Consider the following 25,153-nt stretch of genomic DNA (forward strand, 5'->3'; position numbering starts at 1 on the left):
AATCCCGAAACACCATGATAACGCTAATGTCATATGAAGGTAGTTTGAGCTACACAAGACTACGTTGCCAAGCTAGCTGCACTGAAAACTTGCAGCAGCTTCATTCAAACACGACATGCTAGCGTTAGCGGGTAGCTAATAGAAGCCACTCCTGAATAACCACTACGTCCACGGGGACGCAACCAATTACCTGCTTGTACACTTTAAAATGAGTCCACCGCGTTTCAGTTGTTAGTATTTACGCACGTTTATTGTGTACCTTTATTTCTGTTTTCTCGTTACAGTCAGCGTGCTGCACACTTCAGCGAAAGCCGCTCACACACACCACCCCGGTGGAAAGACAGGTTGGAGCGAAAAGCGGAAGTGTTTTGACAAGGAAGCCCTCTGATTGGTCTGGTGAAGCGCTGCGTGGTTACGTCACAGTCGACGTGATATCTATCTAACGATACCAATGCCGCTCGCACTTTCGCCTTTTTTACCCTTAGCTTATTAGCAAACTAATTGAATTATCGTTTGGTGTAAACAGTATTGCTAGGGGTCTGTATTACTAATTTAAAAAGTCTTATTTAATTTGAAAGCTCTGAATACACTGGTATTTTCGTATCGTAGAATTAGGTGCACCACATTCTATAGCATGTAGTGACAATAGGTAAAGTTCATTAGCTAAAATCGTGCAATTACGAACGTCAACTTCAACCCATATTCAGTACTTACAAAGCAGTCCTCTAATGAATGAAATATTAATTGCTATGATGATGCTTTCAGCTTTTATTGGGAAATCAAACAACAAAATATGACATACAAATCAGATCAAGTGCAGCGAACTCAATAGACTAAAATGCAGTAGGGATGCAAGCAAATGGCAAGATTTTACTTTTTATTCATAAACATTGAGAACCCTGTGAAAAAACATAGTAAACCTCCACATTTAACACTTTTATTCAGGATTTATTCCATAAACTGTGACCATGTTTTTGATTTAGAGAGGAAAAACATGTTTATTTTCTAAGAGAGACTTCATGGTACAATCGCTGCGGCACTGAAAGAGTAATTTGAGAACATAAATCAGAAAAAATATATTGTCACCAGGGAGACCAAAATAAGAAATGCAGCTGCATAAAGCTGGAAATGTCACAGACAAACCTGCTTACATATAAAAAACATCCATACTTCAAAGCCAATTTCACACAAGAAAAAAAAAAATTTTAAAACAGCATGAACACGTTACATTGGGGTTTTGTTTCAACTTCCCACTCAAGGTTTCACAGCAAACCAACGTGAACTATCAGGGCTCGGAACAGTGAACAAAAAAAAAATCATTTGTTTGTATTCTCTTGCACTTCTACAACTTGGGTAACTTTTCCACCACTAATCAAGTTTTGCTGGGATGGAGACGTCGAAGGAGATCTGTTCTCAAGTGTGGGTTTGCCATTATGTGGACAAAACAAATATAAAACAGATGACTCGCTGCTCAGTAGTGACCTGTGGGGTGGACAAAGGTGAGATTAAAATAAAAAGTGATGAAGACCCAAAAAAACATTTGATTTTAACAAGTTGAGTGTCAAATAGTGGCCTCCACTAAAAAAAAAAAACCCAACCCCAATTAATAGCTTTGCTATGACAGACATTGCATGTGTCCCAGCAAAAGAAAATATAAATAAAAAAAGTGCAACTTACCTACCAACACATGCCATAAAAATAAGTGGTGTGGATAGTACATTAAAAAGCTTTAATTTAATACAGCACAACACTTGATGGAGGATGAGGCTCTCAGTGTGATCATTAGTCCAACGTTAGCAAATGCAGCCAGAACACTGGACAGCACTCGCCCGTAAGTGCATGACAGTTAGAAGGCTAAGCAAATAAAATACAATTAAATAATTTTATTCAAAGTACAAGATACCCAACCTTTTGGTGGAACCCACCTACGTGCCACTCCTCGGCCCTTCTTTCCATATATCGGCCAATAGCAAAGTTGCAGCCAGGAATTGTGCTCCATGGAAAAAAAACAAAAATCGCCCCCCCCCTTATTTTTAATTACATTATGGATTAATTACAGATCTTGGAATTGTCAATAGCACTCATAAATAAATTGAAACATTTTAAATGAATGCATGCGATCTCTATCAGAATCGGCAGCATAAAACACTGATCGGAGCATCCTATTAACAACGCCTTTGTTCTAGTAAGGCCCTCCCAATGTTATTACACCACAGTAAATACTGTGGTATGAAAATATTTGGCCACCCCTGATAATTCTCAAGATTTTCCTTTTCAAATCTGTGGTTGTTGGGATCGGCCAGTTAAATACATCCTATAGCAGACGAGCACAGTGATAAATGAGAGGTGAAATGGAAGTTTCTGGGAAAAAAAGGGGAAATCTTGAAAATGATCATGGGTGCCCAAACTTATTAATACCACTGTAAATGCCCCTGGCCACTATTTGAGGAAACAAGGTAATAAAAAAAAGAAAAGGAGTGTTTAAACATACGTGGGGAGTAGGACCGTGATCTGGATCGAGAGCGGTACCCTCTGCTGTAGTAAGGTGATGGAGATCTCCGTCTATTGGGACAAACAACTTAAATGAATCACCAATCAATCAAATGACATAATAAACACCAGACAAATAAGCTACCTGTATGATCTGTACTCTCGGTCGTCGTAGCGATCATAGTCCCGATCATAACCTCGGTCATAGCCTCGGTCGTATCCTCTGTCGTAATCCCTAGACATGCGCCGTGATGAGCTGCTGCCGCCGCCACCACTGCAAGCACAAGCAAAATTATGTTTAATAGAACCCTGACATGTATTTATAACCAACCAAGAGTAGGCATCAAATATCTAAGGGCGTCAGACACTCACTATGTGGGTCGTCCCATATAGATGCCAGGGGTAGGGGTGTGTGCTCGTTTGGTAATGGAGAAATCCACCCGGATCCGACGGCCGTCCAGCTCCATCCCATTAGCGTGCTCCTTGGCCTAATTCAATGATTTGCCCAGAGCATAAATTATCATTTCATATAAAGCAGACCTAAATATTCAGACATTGCTTTGTGTCCCACTTACCTCTTTAGAGTCCTCGTAGTTCTCAAAGTAGACAAAAGCAAAGCCCCTGGAGCGCCGAGACTGCTGGTCATACACGATGTTGACGTCAGCCAGTGGGCCGTACTTGGAGAACACCTCCCTCAGATCCCTCTCGGTGGTGTACAAACTCAGCCCAAACACACCCAGACATGTGTTGGGGTCTGGGTTGGCCTGTGGGGGTTTTACATGTTATTATCTACTGAATTCATAACATGATCATGCTTTTATTCACTTTCACCTCCAAAATGAATTGCTACTGCTACGTCTGCAATGTGTTTTTATTATGACAAATAATTTTTAATTACTTATTTATTCATTAACTTATTTCACCATTTTAAACAACCAGCACAGAACATTTCAAAAATTGTTAAATTTAAGGCAAAGTTGCTCAGAGTTGCTGAGTGTAAAATGTTGTTACCCAACCTATTTACTCCAATGTGTGACTAATACAAAAGTACATTTTGTACTTTGACGCAAACCTAAATTTAATTTGCCTGTTTTATAGGAACACTGATACCTTTTCAATAATATATATATTTTTAGTTCAAAGTACTAAACTTTGGTGTATTAAACTTGCAGCACTATTCTACGTTGCAGAAAAAGAAAGGAGGTGAAGTATTTTATGTGACTGCCAATATGTGAGCAAATAAGCAATATAGTATATCTATATAGCAGCATATACATTCATACAATATTACTTCAAGTTTAAAAAGAATCATTTTAAGGTGTGATGGCTTTTATTTTGTAGCAGCGGGCTGCCAAGATCAATGACATGTAGTGTAAACCCTGTGCTAACTACGAAAATATTCTGTTTGTTAATATTGAATCTTTAATATTGAATTTGCGGAATTTCACGTATCGCAGTCAGGGCTGGAACCAATTCACTGCAATAAATGAGGAACGGCTGTATGCTGAGGGGCAATAAAAACAGGGCACAAGTGTCCCCCACACCGCATTTTGGACATCCCTGACCAAGACAAAACATCAAACTATACCCTGTTGCCGATGTGTCTGCGGCGGTTCGACATGGGAGAGCGGCTGTGGCTCCTGCGGCGGCGGGAGTCACCACTGCCAGAGCGGCTTCTGGAGCGACGGCGATGAGAGCGGGAACGGGAGCGAGAGTAGTTCCTGCGTGAGCTTCGGTGGGAACGGGACCTAAGATAATATGAATGGAACACGAATGAGCTCATTGCAGTATAATGTAGGTGGGATTTATAAAAGGAGTCTTACCGAGACTTGGACTTGGACCTAGATTGCGAACGAGACCTCGACCTGGAATGGCGGGAACCTTCCTTCGAGTGTGCCGGCGAGCGGCTGGCCGATTTCACGGATCGTCGAGGGGAGGAACTCCCCGAGCCAGGTTGTGACTCCTGGACATACAGACAATAAGTTAGAAAAAATAAAAATACAAGAACAATAACACAATTGGATCAAGAGATGACTCCACTCGCACTTATAACCCCCAATAGAAATTAGCTTATTTTGGAGAAAAATACAAAGCTACAGCTACAATTACATGAAAACACATTGTGGCAGTAATGTATTACTTATTTAGCTGAGAAGATTTCAAAATACAATAACATGTGGGTGTTTGGTGGGGGGCTGGCGAGTGAGAATTACAGACTAAAAAGGATTCATTTACATGCATGATTTAGAGACAGAAACAAGAAGAAAGAAAATAGCAACATAACAGGCTTTTAAGAAATTACTCCTACCCGGCCAAACTTCTGATCATAACTTCATTACTTCTTTTACTTCATTACTTCAAAACAACCCTTCATTTCTTCTTTCTTCTCTTTGACATTCTTATGACTTCTTTTTTGATCCTCTTCCCCAATTTAGCATCTGCCATTACAACACTAGTCGAGGGGCAGATCTTCTTTTTCCGCTTCAATACATTAGCATGCATCAACAGCATCATCGGCTTCAAACAATAACAACTTCGCATCTGAAACGTCTTCGCCTTTTTCTTTTCTTCCAACCTCAACCTTAACAAAGAACAAACAAGGGTGATAAGGCAAGTTGTTGTTTGTTGCATGAACACCAAGAGGCACAAAGAAAAACAGCAGTGCTAAATAACAGGCATGTATTAAGAAGTATGAAAGAGATAGTGCTGATTTTTTAACATGAAGTTGTTGGACATCCCCATCAGCAGTGTAGTGCATCAAAGGTATAAGACATAATCAACCCCCATTTCGTCCTGTGAGCCGGTTTTTGGTTAGATTTTGGCGATGAGGAACGTAGTTCCCGTTAGTTGGTGGTGCCACTTAACTAAACACTCAAGAGTGCTAACATTTGCATCACAAAAATGCCTCCTTAAAAAAAAAGATCAGACATCACAATCACTCTGCCTTACTTTGCCAACATATCACTGCCCATTCAATCTTCTGTATGTGTTCCACGGTGTTTACTTGCACGGATGTGATGCGAGAGAGCCACCATGGAACACACACACACACACACACACAAATGGACGTGCAACAGGACTGTAGTAACACTGAATGATTGCAAGGTCTGATTTTTTTTTCGAGGAGGCATTTTTGTGATTCAAACCTATTTACTCTTTTGAACGCATATTGTTTTGAGAAGCCAAACTCTTCAGTGGAGCAACCAGCTAACCCAGGGGTGGGCAAATATTTTGACTCGTGGGCCGCATTGAGTTAACAAAATTGTCCAGGGGGCCAGAACATGTATTTAACACACACATTTTCCTTGAATGATTTGTCTAATTGTAGCTGTATGTTCTCATGTGGCTTTTTTCAGGAGCACTTTAAACATCAAACTATGTCACTAAATTTTACATTTAAAAAAAAATGACTAAATAAGACATGTTGCCAGTTTGTATGTTAAAAGTTGAAATACTGAAAAAGCAACTGGCGGGCCGGATTCAAACACTTGGTGGGCCGCATGTGGCCCCCGGGCCGTAGTTTGCCCACCCCTGAGCTAACCAGTACTCAGCGGATGGGACGTAATGTGGGGGTGGGAGGGAGGGCGATAAGTCACTGTTGATGAACTACACAGCTGATGTGGATGTCATAACTTCATGTAAAAAAAAAATCCAAACTACTTGTTTAAAGGGAACTGCGCTTCTTTTGAAATTTTACCCACCATTCACAATCCTTATTTGAAACAAGAACATATATTTCTTTCCCTTTTCTGTGCATTCTCGCATGGGAAACAAGTTAATATAAATAATAAAAAAGTTAATATGAGCTATACCTCAGCCCTGTGTGTTAATGCATGATCACAGCATGCATATCAAATGATTCAATATTAGGTATGTTCTTTAGAGGCATTCATAGTCGAAATAGGTGGGTCCAATGACGTGCAATTTCAGCTAGTTCATATTAACTTGTTTTCTTGAGTTAAAATGCACAGAATGGGGAAATGTGTTCGTGTTTCAATTAAGGATTGCGAATGATGGACAAAATGTAAAAAAAAATAGCGCAGTTCCCATTTAAGGCCACACTGAAAGATTTGGAAAAATAACAGAATGAAGAATGAAGTCATATAATTACGAGATTCAAGTCAAAGCAACGTCCTTGTTGAAATATCAAAACAGTTGTAACTTTATGAAATATTGTACAATTAAATGACTTTAAATGAGTAAGTGTAAAAAAAATCCTACATTAATTTAAACACAACACAATTAGTCTTGTAAGATTAGGACTTTATTCTTGTAAACTTATTTGCCATTTACTTTACAGTGTGGCCCCAAAATGTCTTCGTAATAATATTCTAACATCATAGAATCAAAAACTTAGATAATGACAACATTAACTAGATGAATACAGTTCTACATCTAAGCTAGCTGTAAGCAAAGGCAATCACTCAATGGCGCTTGAATAAAAGCAAGGCCATGCCGCGGCCTAGTCTTTGGACTGGGGCACGCTGCTTGATAAATATAGACACTAAGCATTCAAATTCAACGTCTTTACAATGTGTTATTCAAAATACATATAATTACATAATTAGTTTAATGACAATTTAATGACGGCTCTCCTAGGTTTGAAAACGTACGTTGCCAAAGCCACAGCAACACAACATATCTAACAAGCTAATGCTAGCTAGCGCTGCGTCTTTTTCAGTAAAGGTATTTTGTTATAATCAAACACAACTCACCTTCTCTCTGAATTCTTTCTCGGTGTCGCTCATATTCGCGTCACTATCCTGTAACTATGAAGAAAAACGGCCTAAATGTACTTTAACGACTGCTTTTGCCCAATTGGTGATGAATGCACCACAAACCAAAACCGGTTTGAGCTGAGCTGCACTGAGCCTGAAATAAAACGCAGTGATCCTTTTCCGGTTCCGTTTGTTCCAAAGTAAAATAACTATTTATATTTAGCCAGACGTGAATCACGCGACGTCATTGTTTTGAAATATATTTAAAAGGTGAACTTATCTTGAGCTACCCACCTACTCAATGCAGTGAATAAATCCAGTACATACATTAAAACCTGAAGTAAACGGCCGCAATCCTTTTTCCGTCTGGATGTTCCAAAATAAAAGCACCTTTATACTGTATAATAGGCAACGTTCGGACTTTCATGTAATTAGATTTGTGCAATGTAGTCAAGGTTAATACATGTCGTGCAACCAACATATTAATGTAATAAGCAGAATATCTTAGACAATACTTACTCAATACAGTGCAATGTTGGCCTATAAAACACCAGCAACGAGCAAATACGTTACATTAACATTTATTTCAGGGGGAAAAAAAGAAAAAACACATTTTCAAGCATTAAATCAAACATGCGTGTGTATACAGTAGTTTGAAATGCAATAATTACTGTACATTGATGTCATAATAGGGGAGAAACAACTATACATTCATGAAGAAAAAAATACTGTACACACTCCCAGTCACATAATAAATAAATTAAAAAGCATCCATCAGAAGAATGCAACTTCTGTTGCTTGTTTCCAAGAGGAGTCGAATTGCAACAAAATACGGCTGAGCTGCATACATCGGGAATCCAATCATGATCAGTTTAAAGTTGAGCTCAGTGTCAGAAGACCAAAGGCACTTGTGGCAGTACTGCTGGCAGTTATACAAACAATGCAAAGGTAACATTAAAAAAACGAATGTCTCTAATTATAACTCAGAGATTATAACAGGTTAATATGTCGCTGAGAGGTGCAGGGACATAGATCATGTCTAACGTCTTCAGAGGTAAGCAGCTGGACTTGCGTAGATGGAGTTGTCCTCTGCTGTTTTTGTCTTTTTCCTTTCCTTGCAACGTCTGTACACGTTTCTTCCGCTGAGAAATGTTCACATGCTGAGCCGTCATGCTATAGCAGCTTCTGATGCAGAATCTCCCATATCATTAATTTACGGAAAAGAGGCATGTGCCACTAGAGGGGGGAAGGATTAAACAAAAAGATACTCGTTTTTTGTTTGTTTGTAATGAAACAACACATGTAGACAAGGGTGTGCTACAATAATATACCTGTTTAAAGGCGAGGGGTCTTCCTTTAGCGATGTATTCTGCGTATTTACATGTAAACACACCACAGTCACTGCCATTTTTCTGCTGGGGGATTTCCTGGAAGGAAGGGACGGCGTACAGCACAGTTATCATTCAGTACATGACTGAAAACATACAATATCCTCTCAGTACCGGGTATTCACTGTTTTCAGATTATGTTTACATTTTTTATGATGTTGAAATTTAATTCAAATTCACTCAAGTCCACAGTGTTACTACAGTTACTACTAAAGAGTGTCCACTTAAGCAGGCATCGACATATATGGTTGACGGCTTTTGTTGAAATAAAATTTGAGACCAAAAGGGCAATTTGTATGAAAAATGGGTCCGTTTATGTCAACATCATCACTGTCTCTATTAACCTGCATTCTACCACAGAAACGAAAAAATGCACCCATTTAATTATTTTACTTACTATTTTACTTTTTTAGTGTCAGCCACCGATGGAAAGATTTGCGCGTCTACAAATTTTTATTACTGTTACAAATAAATTATTGGATAAATAGATAATATAATATTACCATACCGCATTGAACTGAATACAGTTGTCTCTCGTTTATCGCTGTTAATTGGTGCCAGACCCAACTGTGATAAGTGAATTTCCGCTAAGTAGGGTTGATTATTAATAAACTAAATATTTTCATCGTCACAGCATGGACAACCTGTTTACAATTTTTGAAATATTGTTTTTACCACTATTAGAGCCCTGCAGACATTAAATAACACCCCTATAGTCACCGCCACGCTTTTATTGTTGTTTGTTTACACCACATTGTGCGGCCCTAATGCTGCACAATGTGCAGGGTCAGTGTAGGGACATAAGAGACGGCCGGCGCTCATTGCATATAGCAAGCTGTTTTAACAAATTAGCCTCCAATGTATTTGTTATCAACTTACTGTTTCAAATGGAGTGGGGGGAAAAGATCAAAGTAAGAAACCAAAAACATACCACTTCCACGTGTAGTGGAAGGACAAAGTCGGACATGGCATGGTTGACTCCATGTGGTGTTAAAGTAATATAATTTAAGGTAATGTCTCATCAGTGTAACCTAGTGACCACAAAATAAATATAACTTGTCTTTCAATATTTGTTTACTAAAAAGAGGCCATAGTCAACCACAAAACAGTGCTCTGATTGGCCCAGTTACACTTACAGAGGCTCGCATGCAACTGACGGTCCACTTGGCGCTGTCGAGTTCTCTGCCTTTCTTTGCTTTGTGCTCGTCCTTTAGGTAGAGGCTGCAAAAAACAACAACAGAATATCCAGTTTAGAAGCTTTGCCAAGTGAAACTGCACTAAACATTAAATGTAGGGCGGACTCACAGTAAAAGACTGCAAATGTCATCATGTCTTTGGCCCATTGAGTCATAGGACTTCACGGTCTTGGCTTTCAAGTCTATCACCTGAGATGAGAGTAATGGAAGGCACGTTATTTTATGTAAACAGCAACGTACAAACAAACTGACTGGTCTGACTCACGGCTAGGGCCCAGTGGACACCCAGATGGAGCGGGACCAGAACAAGGTCATACAGGAAGAGGTCCACAGATTTGGTCCATCGCTTCACAGCGGCATGTCCTTTGTCCTGCCCTGCACCTCCTCCACCTCGGAGCTTGGGGTAGAAGAATGTGCTGAACGAGTACACTCTCAATCCTGCTGCTACGTCCGAACACTGCTTCATGACCAGGGATAGGTAGAAGTTGATCACCTACATATTGGAAGCATTGGAGGCAAAGTGTGAGGTGCTATATTAGCACATTTGTCTGAGAATAACACAGGTACATGACAGCATATTGCAATCTGCTAATTTAATCTCTACATTACCTTGCATTGATTCTCACCAGGCTACACTATTCTGCACTTTGTTTGTATATGAGCAGCCCCGTCTCTACCCACCTAGATAAAGAAAGTGTAGGACTGGCAAAAAGTCTCATTCTGTACATGCCGTTGTTTTATGGGACAAATGCACCAAGGTGCTGAAAACAAGGCCCAGACTGAACCCTCTTTCTGCCTTTTTGGAGGTGGGAGACGAGAAAAACAGACACGCTTGTGCATGCCAAAGTATTGAGGCTGGCAAAATTATGGAGTTCATTTTAATTTGTGTGATTAATTTATTATCGTACAGGCCTATGCCTGTGGGTTTTTTTTTTCTCTGAATAAAAAAATCTTGTCACATTTTCATCTTGCGGGATCACCCAATTAATTCAATTTACACAGTGAACCTCTGCTTTTGCAAACAAAACTAAATAAAAACAGTAAAATACCTCGTCATTGAGCCAGCCACCTTCCTGAAGGGTCGCTAAGTCTCTCTGCGTGATGCGCAGCTTGAAAGCGGAACTTAAAACCAAGTTGGGGTCACTCTGAGCCAGAGCACAGCTCACCTCCGATGCCATCTCCTGCACAAAACAAATTGAATGAAAGTAATCCTATCTATTAAGCCAAGCCAAACTTTGTGCAACTTTGCCATACCTGGGTAAGTCGGGGTATGTCCTCATCAGTGTGTCTTACATGAACTGTGTGTGAATGCGAGCTGGGCAGGCTGACAGAAGGTGGCACTCGGTCGACAAGGTTGAGGCGAGTAGCTACCTCAGTAGAAAGGTCCACCTCGGGTACCGGTTTCTGCACACACAAAATATAGTGTAAAATATCCCATTCCTAAATGCTATATTTAGGAATTGATGGACAGGCACATTGCTGTACTTGTAACAAAGTAATACACACACACACACACACCATTTCTAACATCATAGTCGACCTGAACAGTCCTGTTGCAGGACATCTCTAAACAATACCTTTGCACATCTCACATGCAGGCTGTCTTCTGATGCTCCTGAGTAAGATTTACTGAGAGGCAACCCAGTCCATCTGTTAAAAAAAAAACAAAAAACTACTATATAATCATGTATTAACACACACTTACAGTAATTCAGAGGCAGCCTTTGTCCCTGCAACTGTGCCCTCAATATAGGACATAATAGCTAATAGACCAACCTGCTCTTATTTGCAGATGTACTCCTCCAAGCCAGCATACTGGGGGCAGCTGTGCAACACACACAAATGTCAGCTCAACATATTCATCATAATGTTTACAAGATACATGCTAGTATGAGGACTTGGGGTGTTCTTACAGGAATATCCCATCTTTCTTGATGGGATTTCAATGGGTTTTCTTGAAGCGGTGACTGTGTGTTGACCTTGTGATTGGAACACACTGCAACATTGAAAGATAACAATAAGCTCATTAATATGGCACACAATTCCCAATCATTGGCCACAATGGTCAAAAACGAGATTGTGCAGGTGTATCTAATGTAAGAGAGCAGTGGTATCATGGAACATGTATTCGTAATGTGATTTTTCAGTACGGAACTTTCAGTTTGGTAGGCGCTGCTTCCGATTTCCCATTCAGACTGTACCCAAAATGAACCAAACTGTGACCAAACTGTCATGGCATAGTTACACCCCTACAGTATATTAAAGTATCAAACAATTATATTGTAAGAAGCCTACTCACGCTTGGGGTTTTGTTTGATTAAAAGGTAGCGGTTGACTCTTGCTGTACTTCTCGGTGACCATCTCCAGCAGGCGTCTGTAGTGCTCCTTGTCATTCTGCTTTATGGCCTGGTGGTTCAAAGACACAAGCTACTACAGAACTCTGACAACTGTCAACTCTAAGCATCCAAATAAACAAATGTATTGGATTTTGTCGACTCAAATCTAAACGATATCATGACTTACCTCTTCCACAGTGAGGCTGGGCTTGTAGCAGCGGCTGTGTCCATTGCAAATCTGGTCAGAGTTGGGCATTCCCATGCTCACCATCGGCCGCGAAGGCAGCAGCTGAAGGAGGCCTCTCTTGTCCCTGTCAGGGAGCCCAGAAGACACTGGGGTCCCACTGTATATACAGAAGGTGCTGTCACTAATTAAAAAGCTCACAAGACGATACACAAGACTGAGTCTACGAGAACGAGACAAGATTTTAACATTACTTTTCAGAAAAGTACAATAACAAATGAAAAATGACTATGTTGCAACCTTCTGATTGAATTTCACTCTTCTGCACTCTGTTCATGCTACGGGCACAATTAATTTATTACCGTCCCAGGCCTAGTGCCCACATTAGCTTTTCTTTCTGAACGAAAGATCTCGTGACACCCCTCCATCAAACATCACACCACTTGCCTGAATTTCCTCATTAAAGGAGGTGAGGTGCTCTGAAAAGGATTCTGCAGTGTTCTCTCACTTAGTCCAAGCCCTGGTTTATCTGTCGAAGATGGAGGGGGGAAAACAGGGATAAAGATGAACATAAATAGAGTATTGGGCTGTAAAGGTCAGCCAGTTTAGCAGTAATAGTACAGTAGTGGGTGCCTATGCCTTGTTTAACACAGGAATACAACATTCTATGCACAACATTTATAGGACAGAAAAGTGGAAAAGGTATAATAGGTACCCTAAATACTCCTGAGAGACTAACTTTGCTTTGATACGGTGTACTAGCAATGTTATGCTATACAATATCATTACATTATTGACAAAAATAGTCTCAAATTAATGTTGACAATAATAACTCAACAATTCGTGGGTCAATTATCGTCCAGCAAAATTTGTTACAGTGTCAGGCCTACAGGTGCCCTTACTAACCCATTCTCCACTCGGTGTTGGTTAGCCATGGGTTGTGCAGCTCATCAATTCCCAGCGGAACAGCCTGAATCAAAAGAGAAAATGCAAAGTCATCTTCATAATCAAACCATAGCCTGTTAGCTCTATTGCTGAAGGGACAAGTCTTTGTCCAGGCTGCTCAGACTCCAGCCCACATGTAGCAGCAGCCTTCTAACTTTAACAAACTTGAGTTGTGAAATTCCCCAACCATGCGTGATATTCAGAGCGACACTTCTAAATATAGAATTTCAAGGAAATACAAAAAAAATAGTGCATTCAAAGTGATAAGCCCAAATGTCATTCTGTGACAAACTAAATACGGTACAATTTAATGGCAAACCTGTGTGTCCTCATATTGTCCGTGCTTGTCAGAGGTGGAAATCAATGGTTTGTGCAACCGGAGCAGACTTGCGACTCCGGCCACGGTCTTCTTCACAAAACTTATCACCACATCTGAGGGAAACAGTATGAATCCTCATACATTAGCATTTAGGACCACTTTTGGGGAAGAGCTATAGTGAGATCATGCAGGTGTGTGTGTGTGTGTGTGTCAACATGCCTCGGCGTCGTCTTTTCGCCTCGACCTGGTCACTTTGGCCAAGGCCGTCTGTTGCATCAACACTGCAGAACAAGTATGTCACATCAGTGATTACTAGGATGTTTATACAAAAAGGCACAATTCATTTTCAGGGTTTTTCAAAGCAGCACAGTCAGCCTGTGTTCAGAGAACATAATACAAATTCCTGAAAAACTTATTTTTCAAGCATATTTTGCTGAATTTTCTGTAAACTTGCTCACTGCAGAAAATAAAAAAAATCTATCAATTTTAACGCAATTTAGACTTGTGCTAGCTTAGCAGGTTGCACTCTCTGCAGTTGAGTAAACAGCCAGGGTTACATTGAGGGAATACGGTCATGTTTGTTTTGATTGTAGATACTTGAAAAAGTTCTTGTAATAGTGGGTGTATAAAAATAAAAACGCGTGTAAGAAGTTTAACGACTATAATTTTGCTTGCTAGGTTGCGCTGAGACGTAACCGTGCCCAGTGGCTCAAAAATACAAGTTAGGTCAACAAGGAGAGTTTTAATAGTGACCAGCTGAAGTATTTTTGGTAACCTAACAACAATAGTAATATGTTTTGCTGCACGAACCTCTGGTAGTTCCGCTTAACCGGTCTCCCGTGGCTCTCGCGCCGCTGTGCCCTGACGCCACCAGCTAGCCCCTCGTTAGCTTCGTGGTTTTGTCCAGCGTCGGGCTCAAACAACGACGAGATTCCGTCAAATATCCATCCATACATCCCAGACAAATACGAGAAAAACGCAACCAGGTCCCCTACGCGGGCCAGGACGTGTCTAAACAGGAGCCAAACAAAAAACGTATGACAACACGAGCAGTCAGACACTAGAAGTCAAGCTAGCTTTAGCATCAGCGTTTCAATATACGTGCGTCATGCGGTGTCGTTTAATCACTTTAACTGTCTGTGCAGGAGTGGGCGGGGTTCAAAGTCCAACACATTGGATTGGACATTCATAGTGAAGCAACGTTGTTCGGAGACTTAAAACGAGCAAACCCAAACACGAGGCTCTAAATGACGTCGACGGCCCTGAAGATAATTGGCAGAGGCTGAAATCTCTTTCCCAGTTACGTAACGGTCAACAGCTTCATGACGACAATAAAGATTCTTAAAATACTAACACAACCTTATATACTTATAGAACTTAAGATTGATTCGTTGGCGCGAAAAAACAATAATTATAAAAAAATAAATGTATAAATATTGTAATTAAGAAAATGCACATTATATACACACACACGTCATAGAATGTGTAGTCATGACAGCGTGGTAGCAGACCTTCAAATACAAAAACAAAAACGAGTCAGTGCTGTCATCACATTTCAAGTATTTATTATCTTAGCAGTAGAAACACTAAAGATACAAAAAAATATATGGCCGGAACAATGTACACACAGCTATGCTGATGATCCAGGGGGATTTTTCCAGTGCAAAACCATATATGACATAGCACATAGTGGTGTAAAACATTAGTAGAAAAATACAACACTATTTAAAAATGATGGCAAAAACATTTTGGCCTTCATAACATTGGAGGTACATATAAGAACAAATAAAACAATTTATGTACAAGACATAAAAAATCCATGCAATATTAGTCATTACATGGATGTAAGGCATAGATAAAATTGGTGGTTTTAGTGATCCGACTTGTGGTCTTGGGGAACAGAAGAACCTGACAAGACATAAATGTACAGAAAATGTTAATCGTTTATTCTACTGTAGATTCACATTTACAGTCATGGAAAAAATATTATACCACCCCCGTTTCTTCAGTTTATTGATCTATTTTAATGCCTGGTACAACTAAAGGTACATTTGTTTGGCCAGGCATGTTGATGATAAAAAAAGCAAATATGAGTTTAATTTAAGAGCTGATATCTATCAACTTCCATGCTTTTCTTGACAACCAAATCAATTAATAATAATAATTAATAAGAACCAATAGCTGTAGCATTGTAAGTATTGTAAGTGTTAACCATTGAGTGAGGTGTATGCTGAAATAAGCTTTATTTTCAATTTTTTGGTGGAGTGAGTGGCATTAACACTCACACTCACCTGGGCCATGCAGGTAAAGAGGCGACAAGCAGCTCAGGTACAGCCACGTCCTGTTCTCCTGCAGCCAGCGCTGCCGATAGCCAATCATATCAGGGGAACAGGCTGCCTGTAACCGCCTTTCCTCTCTTGGAGGTGGGACTAAATGTGCCTCATCTACGAGGGTAGGGGAAATGATAGAGCACACATATTTTTCTACCCACCCTATCCCAGGATGACATTTCACAGACTTTGTGAAGCACTTAGGAGGCATGCATTAATCAGACCACACAGTGTTCTTCTGAATAATTATTTGATAGACTTACACTGGAAATAGCAGAATAGAGTAGAATGAAAATATCAGTAAAATGTACACCGAAGTGATTATTATACATGCATCCTTCCCAACTGCAGGTGAGCACACTTTATGGGGGGTTTGATATCTAAATTATTAACTGTGGCCAACTTATTTGTACACACATGGGACAGCTATAAATGTTGAAATGTGAATAAAGGCTTTATGATGGAGACGGTTTGACTCTGGGAACTATTGATCATTTAAAAAAAAAAACCCAAGTAACTATTGCCGCACCGTACCCATGCAAAGATGATACTCAACTCTGAACCCACTAGATCACGTCTTGTCTGCTCTTCACTCCTCTCTCCTCGGGAGCGTGTTTATAGCAACATGAGCATGAGTCTTATTTATACAATTGCAATTATTTATTACAATTGCAAAGGTGACTATAGGGCTGGTATTTCATATCTAGAGAACTTTAATAATGTTAAACTGTATTTAGAAGGTCGCAAGCAGGTTTTATATGCTGCAATTAAACAAATAATTTATGAATAAGGAATCCCACTTCCCAAAACTTCACTTATCACGCTTAGTTCTGGAACCAATGAGCCACAATAAACTGAGATTACTTTACTGGTTTCCAGGTTTTAAACTAAACTCATTGTCATTCATTGGCCAGATTTGTATGACAGTTGGATTACCTTGTCCCATGGGGCCAAAATTATGTTGAAATGTGAACAAATTGGAGGTCGAGTTGCACTCACTACATTTGACCCCGGCAGTTGCACTGCAGACTTTCAGGGAATGCCACCCATATACTGTGTAGTCTGATGTAAACAAGCTTAAGCATAATCATCTCCGAAAGTGATTGCGTGTTAAGGCTTGTCCACCCAACTCTAAACCAAAGAGAGACACCTTGCGTTGCCCTTGCACGACTTCCTTATTCCATTGTTTGAATTCACCAGTGCCGTCTGCCTTTACCCAAACGCTCACCTTGCTTGGAGCCCACCAACCGCTGCTGAACTTTCTCCAAGTTATGGATGTATTCAGTTAGGGATCTTTCTGGATCCTGAGACGTTGCGCCCGAGGTTAGGGTTGAGCTGGAGTAGGACCTGTGGAAGAAAGAGGAAAGAGATTAAATCAGTTAACATTTGTACACTAAGAGTGTACTTACACTTGGCCATGAACTAGCACCCCCCCTCGAGGCATTGTACAGTTAGCCGAGTGCGAGTGTGCCCTTAGTTATGTTGTGTGTCTTTTTAAAAGGAGAAGGCCAACCTGTTGCACAGCCTGAAAGGTGATCTGCTGGGTGGTACAAGAGCAGACACCGGATCTCTGTTTGGTGGCGAGTCTGAATTCAAGCGTGGCTGCTGCTTTTGACGTAAAACCTCTACTTTTGAGCCTGTATTAAACACAAAGGAGTGAAACTCTATTGACACCCATACACAAGGAAAAACCATATATGCTTAAAAAGCTAACCTGAGGCATGTCCATTAACAGTACCCCACACAGATAATCTTCTGATGGCTTTCTGGAATTTCCTGGTCAAAAACTTCATTCTGGAGAGAACATGTCACTTTTACAAGTCTGATCACACTCTTATATTCTTCCTTTAAAATCTGTCCTGTTTTATCCACACCTCGAGATAGCGATGACCACTCGCACCGCAGCCCTAAATCTTCCAACGGGTCTTCGTAATGAAGGCAAGGGTGAGGGCCGTGCCCCCATGTTGGCGATCAGGCACAAAGTGGCCTGCTCACAGTCCTGGAATCCTCCCAGCAGGAGCAGCAGGTAACGTTTCTGATACACCAGAGCTTTCCGGAAGCTCTCAGCACGCAGGTAGCGCTCGTACAAACGCTGCACCTGGATGGAAAATGAACAATATCAACTATCAAAATCAACAATATGAACAATATATCAACACATTCACTCTTTGTGTGTCACAGCGCGCCCGCGGCTGACCTTGTTGTGGTGGGCCATGTCACTAATGGGTATGTTTTCGCTCTCTGTGGCGACATTGGTGAGTTCGTTCTCGGCGCGGCGCAGCTGATGCTCCATGTAGGAGAGTTTGTGCTTGAGGGCAGTTCTCTCCTGAATGAGCGATGTCACGCGGTGCGTTAGCTCAGAGTTCTCGCTCATTGTCCTCTCCAGTAGCCTGGACGGTGCAATGGATGGGCCCTATGGTGAGGTGAAAAAAAACATTGACACCATTCATGCATTTAGTGGTGAGATTTGTAGAGAGGCAGTCATTATTTAATATATGTGTAAAGATGCCTGTGTTAAGCAAGGCCAGTTCATTTCAAATATATATTTTATGTGCATGTCATTATTTTGTTACAATCATATAAAATAAAATACATTATTGTGTTTATACTATAGCAAGTTCTTGTGTACCTGCTGGCTTTGTCGGGTGCCCCCAACATTGGCGTTGTCAGTCTGGTGGCATTCGCCACTTAGTCCAGACATCCGCTGAGCAGCCATCTCCTTTTCCTCCCTTTGGAGCTCCACCAGAGTGCCCTGCAGCTCGTCCAAGCGCTGCCTGTCCTGCTGCCTCAACAACTCCAAGTCGCGCTGCAGTCATCCAAACCAAAGCATATTTGAGTTGATCTTTTCTGCATTGTTGAAAAGCTGTGCTGATCTTACCAGTTTGTTGTTGGTCCTTTCCTGTCGTCTCTCCCGATCCATCTGCTCCTGCCAGATCTTCTTTCTCTCCCTCTCCCATGCCTCCTCTTTGTGCCGCTCCTTGTCCTTCAGCTCGGCAAGCTCATCCGCCTGGCGCCTCGACCGTTCTCGCTCTGCATCCAAAGCGCGACTGACCTCCTTTTTCTGCTCCGTCAAGGCCTCCGCAGCTAAGAGATGCCGGGTGGCGGCCTCCTCCCTACTCTTGTCTTGTTCCCATTGCCTCCTGCTCTGCAGAAGCTCCGCCCTCAGCTTTTCCACCATGCCTGCCATCTCCTCCACTTGCCTTCGCTCCTGCCCCAGCTGGAAGCGCAGGTCGGATATGAACTTCTCACCCCTAGCCGCATCTTCTTCATGCCTGCGGCTGATGTCCAACTGTTTGGAGCAGCGGTCTCGCTCTTCATCCAGCATCCGGTGGGCGTCAGCCAGCTTTGAGCGGACATCGGTCAGACAGGACTCTGATTCCATTAACATGCGCTCAACATGCGCCTTGTCCTGCATGTGAAGCTTGTGTTGCTCGGCAGAGTGCTGGCATTCGTCTTCAAGTTTCTTCTGGGAATCGTCCAGACGGTTCTCCAGTAGAACGCTGCGGGACTGTTCTATCTGGAGCTCTCGTCTCAGGTTGCTACATGCAACCCTTTCCTGCTCCACCTGGCCAGTGAGGGCCATCAACTCTGACCTCTGCTGTTCAGAAGACATTCGCATAACCTGGAGGAAGAAGTGGAGCGTCACCTTTGGATAATATGATAAACTGTGACATGGTTTTCTTCCCCCATGCATTACATGGTATTACATACCTCTAACTTGTGCTCCACTTCTCTCTCTTGCCGCACACAGAGAGCTCGTTCCTGCTCCAACTGCTGCTTAAGATCCTGGACTCGAGTCTGCTCTTGGCTCAATGCCTCCTCACACTCTTCTATAGTCAACCTGCAGGATGAATGAAGAGGCACATGATACCAAGAAAATATTGCTTGTATAGTACAGTATACGGAACACAGCTGTTATTAAAATCTGGAAACCCAAACACGAGGCTCTAAATGAAAGTTACCAAGAACAGAATAATCGAAATAAAAATAGATAGAAAAAATAAAAAACACCCATTCGCTTAATGTTGCTGGCCAAAGTCAGTGGTAAATGTGCAAGCAATTAACAAGCTATTATTGGTTTTGGTTATTTCGACAACCGCTTGTGTCGATGTGACTCATCCGGTCCGAGGGACATCGACATAAAGCGGGTTCCGGTGAAAACCTGCTCATAATAGCTGAACACCAATACAAGCAAGCATAACACGCATGATACTCACAGCAACTGCTGAGTTGAGGGGTAGATAAAGCTGCTTCACATGCTGCTAATGCCATTTTGAGGCTTAATTGGAGCATTTACAGTAACTCCATGTCATGCAATACTGTGCTTTATGAAATCGGACTGCGTGTGTGAGTGAGTAGGTGAGGATACCTGAGCGACAGTATTTTGTTCTTTTGCTCCTGCTGAGTCTCGTGTGCACATTTGAGCAGTTTCTGGCTCTCTAGCAGCTCTGCTCTGGTTTGGGATTCAGTCTGGAGCTGCTCTCTGTCACCATCGCTTCTGGAGTCAGCCTGGGCAAGAAAAAAAAAGACATTACCTTGTATTGCAATCACAAGGCACAACATTAAATACCAAAACTGTATAATCCAACAGAATAGATACAAACATTGAAGTTTTGCAGGACATTATGTTGCTACAGCAGCCACAAGATTTTTTTAAATTACATAAACTAAAGTGGAATCAAAATAAACAGCCTCCTATGTACATTATGTATTATCAGGACTTGCACAATCAGAGCTTAAATGTAAATGTGCAGGGTTGAAATGTGCAATTATTATCGAGACAAAGCTATAGAAGAGCTGATAGCTATGATTGGAAATATACTGCATAAACAACCTTTTCATTTGCAGAGTTGTAGAACACCACTGAATCAGAGTGTGTGTGTTTACTGTGATTTACAAGTACAGCACTGACAGCAGTGATCCTGCTTGTTGAGTATCAAGTGTCCATTATCTGACTGGAATCTGTCCATGATGTCCCAACTCTAAAAGAACCACTATGCCCTTCTTAATAGTATCTAAAATATAAAAATACATAAAAACAACAATAAAGCCTAATTTGAGTGAATCTCCACTCTCTGTGACAGGTTTGCACTGCTGGGGGGCATGTAGGGATTAATTGGAATGCGAATATAAATTAAATCTTAATGCACAAAATAATTATTAAGACTTATTTGTTGATATGATGCACACAGAGCTTAGAGGAAAAAACCTGCTGCGCTGTATTTTTCCTGCTGCGGTCTCCTCACACTTTGAGCTGTTCAGGTGCACTGAGTGTTAGGTGCCAATTGTTTTCCATTTTTATACAATTGACGTCACTCAGGGAATACACCACAATACTGTATACATAGTATAACATGAATAGGTGTGACGTGCCATTCATACCTCCAAATTATCATTATCTTCTTACAGTTCTGGCATTGTATTGTTTTGTGTGTAAATGTGCTTTGTCCAAACCCCAACAACTCACGTGTGTGCGTCTCTGCGCCATCCTACAGAGCAGCTCCCGCAGTGCGACCACCGTCTCCTGCAGTGCCCTCTTCTCCTGCTGCCAGCTCATGGGGGGATCTGAGGAGGACTTGTCCCCCTGGTTCAGTAAAGTGGGGCACTCGTCCTCACGAAGCTGTGAGATTGCGTTTAATTCCTGGACGCATTGCGGGGCACGTCGGTGGGACAGGGTGAGTATTCTGCAGCTTTCCTGGTACACTTTCCTCAACAGCGCCTGAAGATATAAGATACAGAGGTTAGGGAGTGTTCTAAGCATCAGCTAATGTGTATAGTAAATCTACCTGAAGCTCTGGAGACAGCAGGTCATCACTGTAACTCATGCTGCCTGCAGCACTGTCAGTGTTCGCAGTGGGGTTCATGCCTCTACAGCGCAGATACTCCACAAACTGAGCGTCCAGCCTCTCGGTCTGGTCTAGCTCCACTCTCAGCCTGGCACCCAGTTCAGAGCTCACATCTGGACCGCAAAAACATCACTTTTAATGAAGAACAAAACAGCATCACAAGTGTTCTAGCTTTGCTGCTACTCACTGCTGCCGTAGCCGTCACTGGCCCACTCTGGTGCAGATATGGAGGAGGTGGAGCCAAGTGGTGATGGTGGCGCCGTTAGGTCGAGTCCTTCCAAATTACACACCTATAAAGAACCAAACAACGGTATAGTGAAGGTGCTTCATGCAGAGGTGGGTGTGGTGCTTTCCTGAGCACATACATTGTCTGCACTGACCGAGTCCACCATGGAGAAGTTATCAGAGACAGACAGAGACCGAGGGGAGTGGGTGCTCTGCGTAGCCGGGTCAGGGGTGATTGTCCTGGAGAGAGGCGGCTCCATAGTGACCTCAGGTGACTTGTTACCCCGCAGGTGTTCCAGGTCTGTGGTAGTGAGTGCGCTCAACTCCGACACATGAGAGCACAGAACCGAAGCGTGGAACTCTTCTTGGAGTAAGTCTTCAGAGCGTTCCAGATGACGAAGCACCTCCGGAGAGCTCAGAGACGACTTGTCATGGTAGAGGCTCACAGCATCCTTGAAAGTTCTCTGTGAAATATCTGAAATTGACTCGAAAGGATTAGTGGTTAGTCTTTTTGTAGAGCACTTAACTTGTTTTTACATTTGTATGACAGTTATGTCAGAAAGCATGATGCATCTTTTGCGTCTGTCATTTGTCACTTGGGATAGTATTTTTTTTTTTTTACTTTAGTTTTATTTAGTCTTAGTGGTTAACTCTAAATTTTTATACTTTTATAAACAGTGTCAAAACAGCTGGATGCTGGCTTGCTTTCAAAAAGATGGTCCCTGCTACACATCCAAGAATGAGTAATTTTATTATATTTTTGTTTTATTTAGTCTAGTTTCTAATTTAGTTTATTTTCATATTTGTATTACAGTTAAAGGTCTGGCTCACTTTTGTGTCCACAACACTTCCGTCACATGTAAAGGGGCCCAAAATGTCATAGTTTTATTTCGTCTTACTTACAGCAGTTAGCTTATTTTATTGTACTTAGAGGTTATCACATGGTTTGTCTGGTATCATGCCCCCAAATGTCAGATTCTAGCACGCGGGGGCATGATACTGGGCCTGATACCAGACAAACCATGTGATGATCTTATTATCACATACTATTTAATCATGAGATTATTATCACGTACTTTCGTTTTTCCATCATGTAACGTGCCAGAGAGTTGAATTTTGATTTGAGAGAATCAGGCTCGTATTCATCCCCATTTTCTTTTCTGATTGATAAAATAATGTAGCGACCCTGACGTGTTCATGTTGACATGTTGTGCTCTTGAGTGTCTGACTGTTCCGCGTGACTGTGAATGCACCAGGGGTGGGGGCATGTCGTGTTGAGGAAGCACTGTTGCGTTGTTGGCGGTGGTTGCAACGGCGTGGTTACGGCCGACAGTAGCCAGTATTGTTGTGTAATAAAAGCTTGTTAGCAATCACAGTCGTGTCCTTTCCATAGCGTCGGCAACGACATTACAATAAACATAGACACGTATTTGTCTAACTCAGGCGGGGGAATACTTTCTACCAGTCTTCGTTCGTTCTTGCAGTTGCAGTCGCCCTTGGTTTTCCGACTTGTATTTGCATTTTTAGTTTTTTCGATCATTTCAAGAGTGTCCTCCTCATTAATGGTGATAAAACATTCCATTTCTAATATCCTGTTTGCTATTTTCCCTATTTGTCTTTCGCCGGGAGTGTCAACCGCTGACACGTTGACAGAGCACAGACGGCAGCAAAACAAACCCTTGTGCGCTGTTCTCTGATTGGTTGTTTCACGGGCATGATACCAGAGCAGCGCGCTCTGATTGGACAGCTACGGGGGCTGATACTGACATGGTTAAACTCTATAGTTTATCAGTATCACTGGCCTGGTATCATTTCGGCCTTTTCCCGTATCATTCATGGGCGGTTTCTAGGGTACAGGGCCAATTAACACTGTAGTATGTGATAATTTGTGAAGACTCACCCCTGGGTGAACATCCCTTGTGGTGAGTAAGCGTGTCTAGCTGGCGACTGTGTTGTCCGATTTGCAGTCCTTGCTGATGGTCTCGTGTCTCCTCCTGCAGGGCCAGGTCCTGCAGATGTAGAAGCTCTACTTTCAAGAGGTGGTTGTCATTCTCCAAATTGGCTAGAGCCCTTTCTTTACTCTGAAAATATCACAAGACAGCGTTGTATGAATACAATGACATGAATACATCCATAATTGCTTCCTGATGCAGGTTGTATGCGGCATGATATTCTTTAGTTGTCACCTGTAGTTCCTCATGTAGTTTTTCAGCTCTTTGGGTACTGCTGTTCAGGTCTTGTTTGACTACGGTCAACTCTGCTCTCAGGGCCTGATGCTCCACCCCCAGTCTAGCCAGCTCGGTCTCTCTCAGTCTTAAGGCAGCATCCGCTTTAGCCAGCGTCTCCTCTGCATTAGTCTGTTAACATGAAGTGTCTCAATAGAGCATAAGCAGAAACAGCATAGTGACTCTGACCATAAAAACAAGATTAACTTCTCCTTTTCTTCCATACTTCTAACCACTTCTATATACATACCGTTTATCAATGACACAAATCTAAAGTATTGCCTTGTATGTAGCGCAACATGACCAAAGCTAGATTTTCTCCAGTGCTGAACAAAGTGCTCCAGACCACAAAGACACAAAGCAGTCCAACATAATCCACAGCTTCCATTCCACCAAAATTCCCAGAGAAACATCAGCAAACATATTACAAACAAGAGCTAATCCCAAATATCAAACAGCTATCCGCTTCCTCATTTTAGTGTCACTTCCCCTGCGAGAGCAACGTTCTGCAGTCTCTGCAGTGCCGCTGCTGTGACGCGTCTTCCGCTCTAACTTGAACCAGATGTGGTCTTGCAGCTTGCACAGCTGTACTGAACTGGTTTGGGGGTAGCTTGGCATTTCCTGTCTAAGTGCTTTGTCAGTTCCATTACCATAGTTTTATTGAACGCTTTTGCAAGGATAAAAAAAACCAACCCAAAACATTCAACTATTGGTATTAAAAGCAAAATGTTGACAATGGGATAAATGAAGAATCAATTCATATTTATATTATTATCATTAAATGTTAAAAAGCTCTCAGAATGTTCTGAACTCCTGATTCAATGCCAGTGCTGTACACAATGCTGCCCAAGACATACTGTAAGTCAGGGGTCTCACACACGCGGGCCAAATGTGGCCCGCAGGACACAAGTTTGAGGCCCCCGCCTTGATATGAAAGTTTAATGTTAGTGC

The 25,153-nt window shown here is 41.8% G+C and overlaps 4 protein-coding genes across 15 annotated transcripts in view; all 4 read right to left on the minus strand.

Annotated features, from left to right (window-relative positions):
- The window catches only part of ola1 (Obg-like ATPase 1), a 9,754-nt gene extending 9,352 nt beyond the window's left edge, over nucleotides 1-402 (minus strand). Inside the window, exon 1 of one of the 3 annotated variants that reach the window (XM_058091456.2) lies at nucleotides 260-402. The gene's annotated coding sequence lies outside the window, so the exon portion shown is untranslated. Of the gene's footprint in view, nucleotides 1-190; nucleotides 211-246 lie in introns of those variants that run through there. The other 2 variants (XM_058091457.2, XM_078796378.1) reach the window with 2 other exon arrangements.
- Nucleotides 403-752: 350 nt separating this feature from the next.
- Nucleotides 753-7,379, minus strand: tra2b (transformer 2 beta homolog). 2 transcript variants are annotated; one of them, XM_078796105.1, is made up of 9 exons: nucleotides 7,206-7,371; nucleotides 4,799-5,071; nucleotides 4,314-4,453; nucleotides 4,079-4,238; nucleotides 3,066-3,254; nucleotides 2,863-2,978; nucleotides 2,636-2,764; nucleotides 2,492-2,562; nucleotides 753-1,482 (listed from the first exon to the last, which is right to left on the minus strand). In XM_078796105.1, the coding sequence occupies exons 4-9, from the start codon at nucleotides 4,109-4,111 to the stop codon at nucleotides 1,472-1,474; spliced, it is 549 nt and encodes a 182-aa protein (XP_078652231.1). In that variant the 5' UTR covers nucleotides 4,112-4,238; nucleotides 4,314-4,453; nucleotides 4,799-5,071; nucleotides 7,206-7,371; the 3' UTR covers nucleotides 753-1,471. The 2 variants fall into 2 exon arrangements, with proteins under 2 accessions (XP_078652231.1, XP_057947441.2); XM_058091458.2 differs by lacking the exon at nucleotides 4,799-5,071 and having other exon boundaries at nucleotides 7,206-7,379.
- A 394-nt stretch (nucleotides 7,380-7,773) lies between these two features.
- senp2 (SUMO specific peptidase 2) lies at nucleotides 7,774-14,723 on the minus strand. The gene is made up of 17 exons (XM_058091453.2): nucleotides 14,387-14,723; nucleotides 13,796-13,857; nucleotides 13,577-13,689; nucleotides 13,219-13,282; nucleotides 12,760-12,841; nucleotides 12,316-12,472; nucleotides 12,092-12,198; nucleotides 11,706-11,788; nucleotides 11,569-11,617; nucleotides 11,370-11,442; nucleotides 11,047-11,196; nucleotides 10,842-10,973; nucleotides 10,058-10,285; nucleotides 9,902-9,981; nucleotides 9,733-9,817; nucleotides 8,540-8,635; nucleotides 7,774-8,444 (listed from the first exon to the last, which is right to left on the minus strand). Exons 1-17 carry the CDS (start codon nucleotides 14,530-14,532, stop codon nucleotides 8,382-8,384), a joined length of 1,770 nt encoding a protein of 589 aa, XP_057947436.2. The 5' UTR covers nucleotides 14,533-14,723; the 3' UTR covers nucleotides 7,774-8,381.
- A 396-nt stretch (nucleotides 14,724-15,119) lies between these two features.
- The window catches only part of pcnt (pericentrin), a 39,478-nt gene continuing 29,444 nt past the window's right edge, over nucleotides 15,120-25,153 (minus strand). For 6 of the 9 annotated variants that reach the window (XM_078796390.1, XM_078796389.1, XM_078796388.1 and 3 more), the window contains 16 exons: nucleotides 24,164-24,334; nucleotides 23,878-24,058; nucleotides 22,118-22,452; nucleotides 21,940-22,042; nucleotides 21,693-21,865; nucleotides 21,374-21,625; nucleotides 20,276-20,415; nucleotides 19,618-19,747; nucleotides 18,785-19,528; nucleotides 18,536-18,712; nucleotides 18,104-18,319; nucleotides 17,781-18,004; nucleotides 17,621-17,700; nucleotides 17,420-17,543; nucleotides 17,135-17,253; nucleotides 15,120-15,484 (listed from right to left, as the gene is read on the minus strand). In XM_078796390.1, the coding sequence (XP_078652516.1) occupies nucleotides 15,447-15,484; nucleotides 17,135-17,253; nucleotides 17,420-17,543; nucleotides 17,621-17,700; nucleotides 17,781-18,004; nucleotides 18,104-18,319; nucleotides 18,536-18,712; nucleotides 18,785-19,528; nucleotides 19,618-19,747; nucleotides 20,276-20,415; nucleotides 21,374-21,625; nucleotides 21,693-21,865; nucleotides 21,940-22,042; nucleotides 22,118-22,452; nucleotides 23,878-24,058; nucleotides 24,164-24,334 (3,207 nt within the window). In that variant the 3' untranslated portion in view covers nucleotides 15,120-15,446. The remainder of the gene's footprint in view (nucleotides 15,485-17,134; nucleotides 17,254-17,419; nucleotides 17,544-17,620; nucleotides 17,701-17,780; nucleotides 18,005-18,103; nucleotides 18,320-18,535; nucleotides 18,713-18,784; nucleotides 19,529-19,617; nucleotides 19,748-20,275; nucleotides 20,416-21,373; nucleotides 21,626-21,692; nucleotides 21,866-21,939; nucleotides 22,043-22,117; nucleotides 22,453-23,877; nucleotides 24,059-24,163; nucleotides 24,335-25,153) is intronic. The other 3 variants (XM_078796395.1, XM_078796394.1, XM_058091436.2) reach the window with 2 other exon arrangements.

This window comes from Doryrhamphus excisus, linkage group LG14 (assembly GCF_037039965.1).
Source record: "Doryrhamphus excisus strain RoL-2023G ecotype Guam linkage group LG14, RoL_Dexc_Guam_v1.1, whole genome shotgun sequence".
Classification (NCBI taxonomy): domain Eukaryota; kingdom Metazoa; phylum Chordata; class Actinopteri; order Syngnathiformes; family Syngnathidae; genus Doryrhamphus; species Doryrhamphus excisus.

Coding starts and splice junctions, on each gene's coding strand:
- tra2b (XM_058091458.2), bottom strand. CDS start 7,238: ATGAGCGACACCGAGAAAGAATTCAGAGAGAAG. Junction 4,454..7,205: donor AGAAAGAATTCAGAGAGAAG/GTGAGTTGTGTT, acceptor CTGTATGTCCAG/GAGTCACAACCTGGCTCGGG. Junction 2,563..2,635: donor CGAGAGTACAGATCATACAG/GTAGCTTATTTG, acceptor TTGTCCCAATAG/ACGGAGATCTCCATCACCTT.
- senp2 (XM_058091453.2), bottom strand. CDS start 14,532: ATGTATGGATGGATATTTGACGGAATCTCGTCGTTGTTTGAGCCCGAC. Junction 12,473..12,759: donor CCTTTAATGAGGAAATTCAG/GCAAGTGGTGTG, acceptor CTGTATATACAG/TGGGACCCCAGTGTCTTCTG. Junction 11,789..12,091: donor AATCAAACAAAACCCCAAGC/GTGAGTAGGCTT, acceptor TCAATGTTGCAG/TGTGTTCCAATCACAAGGTC.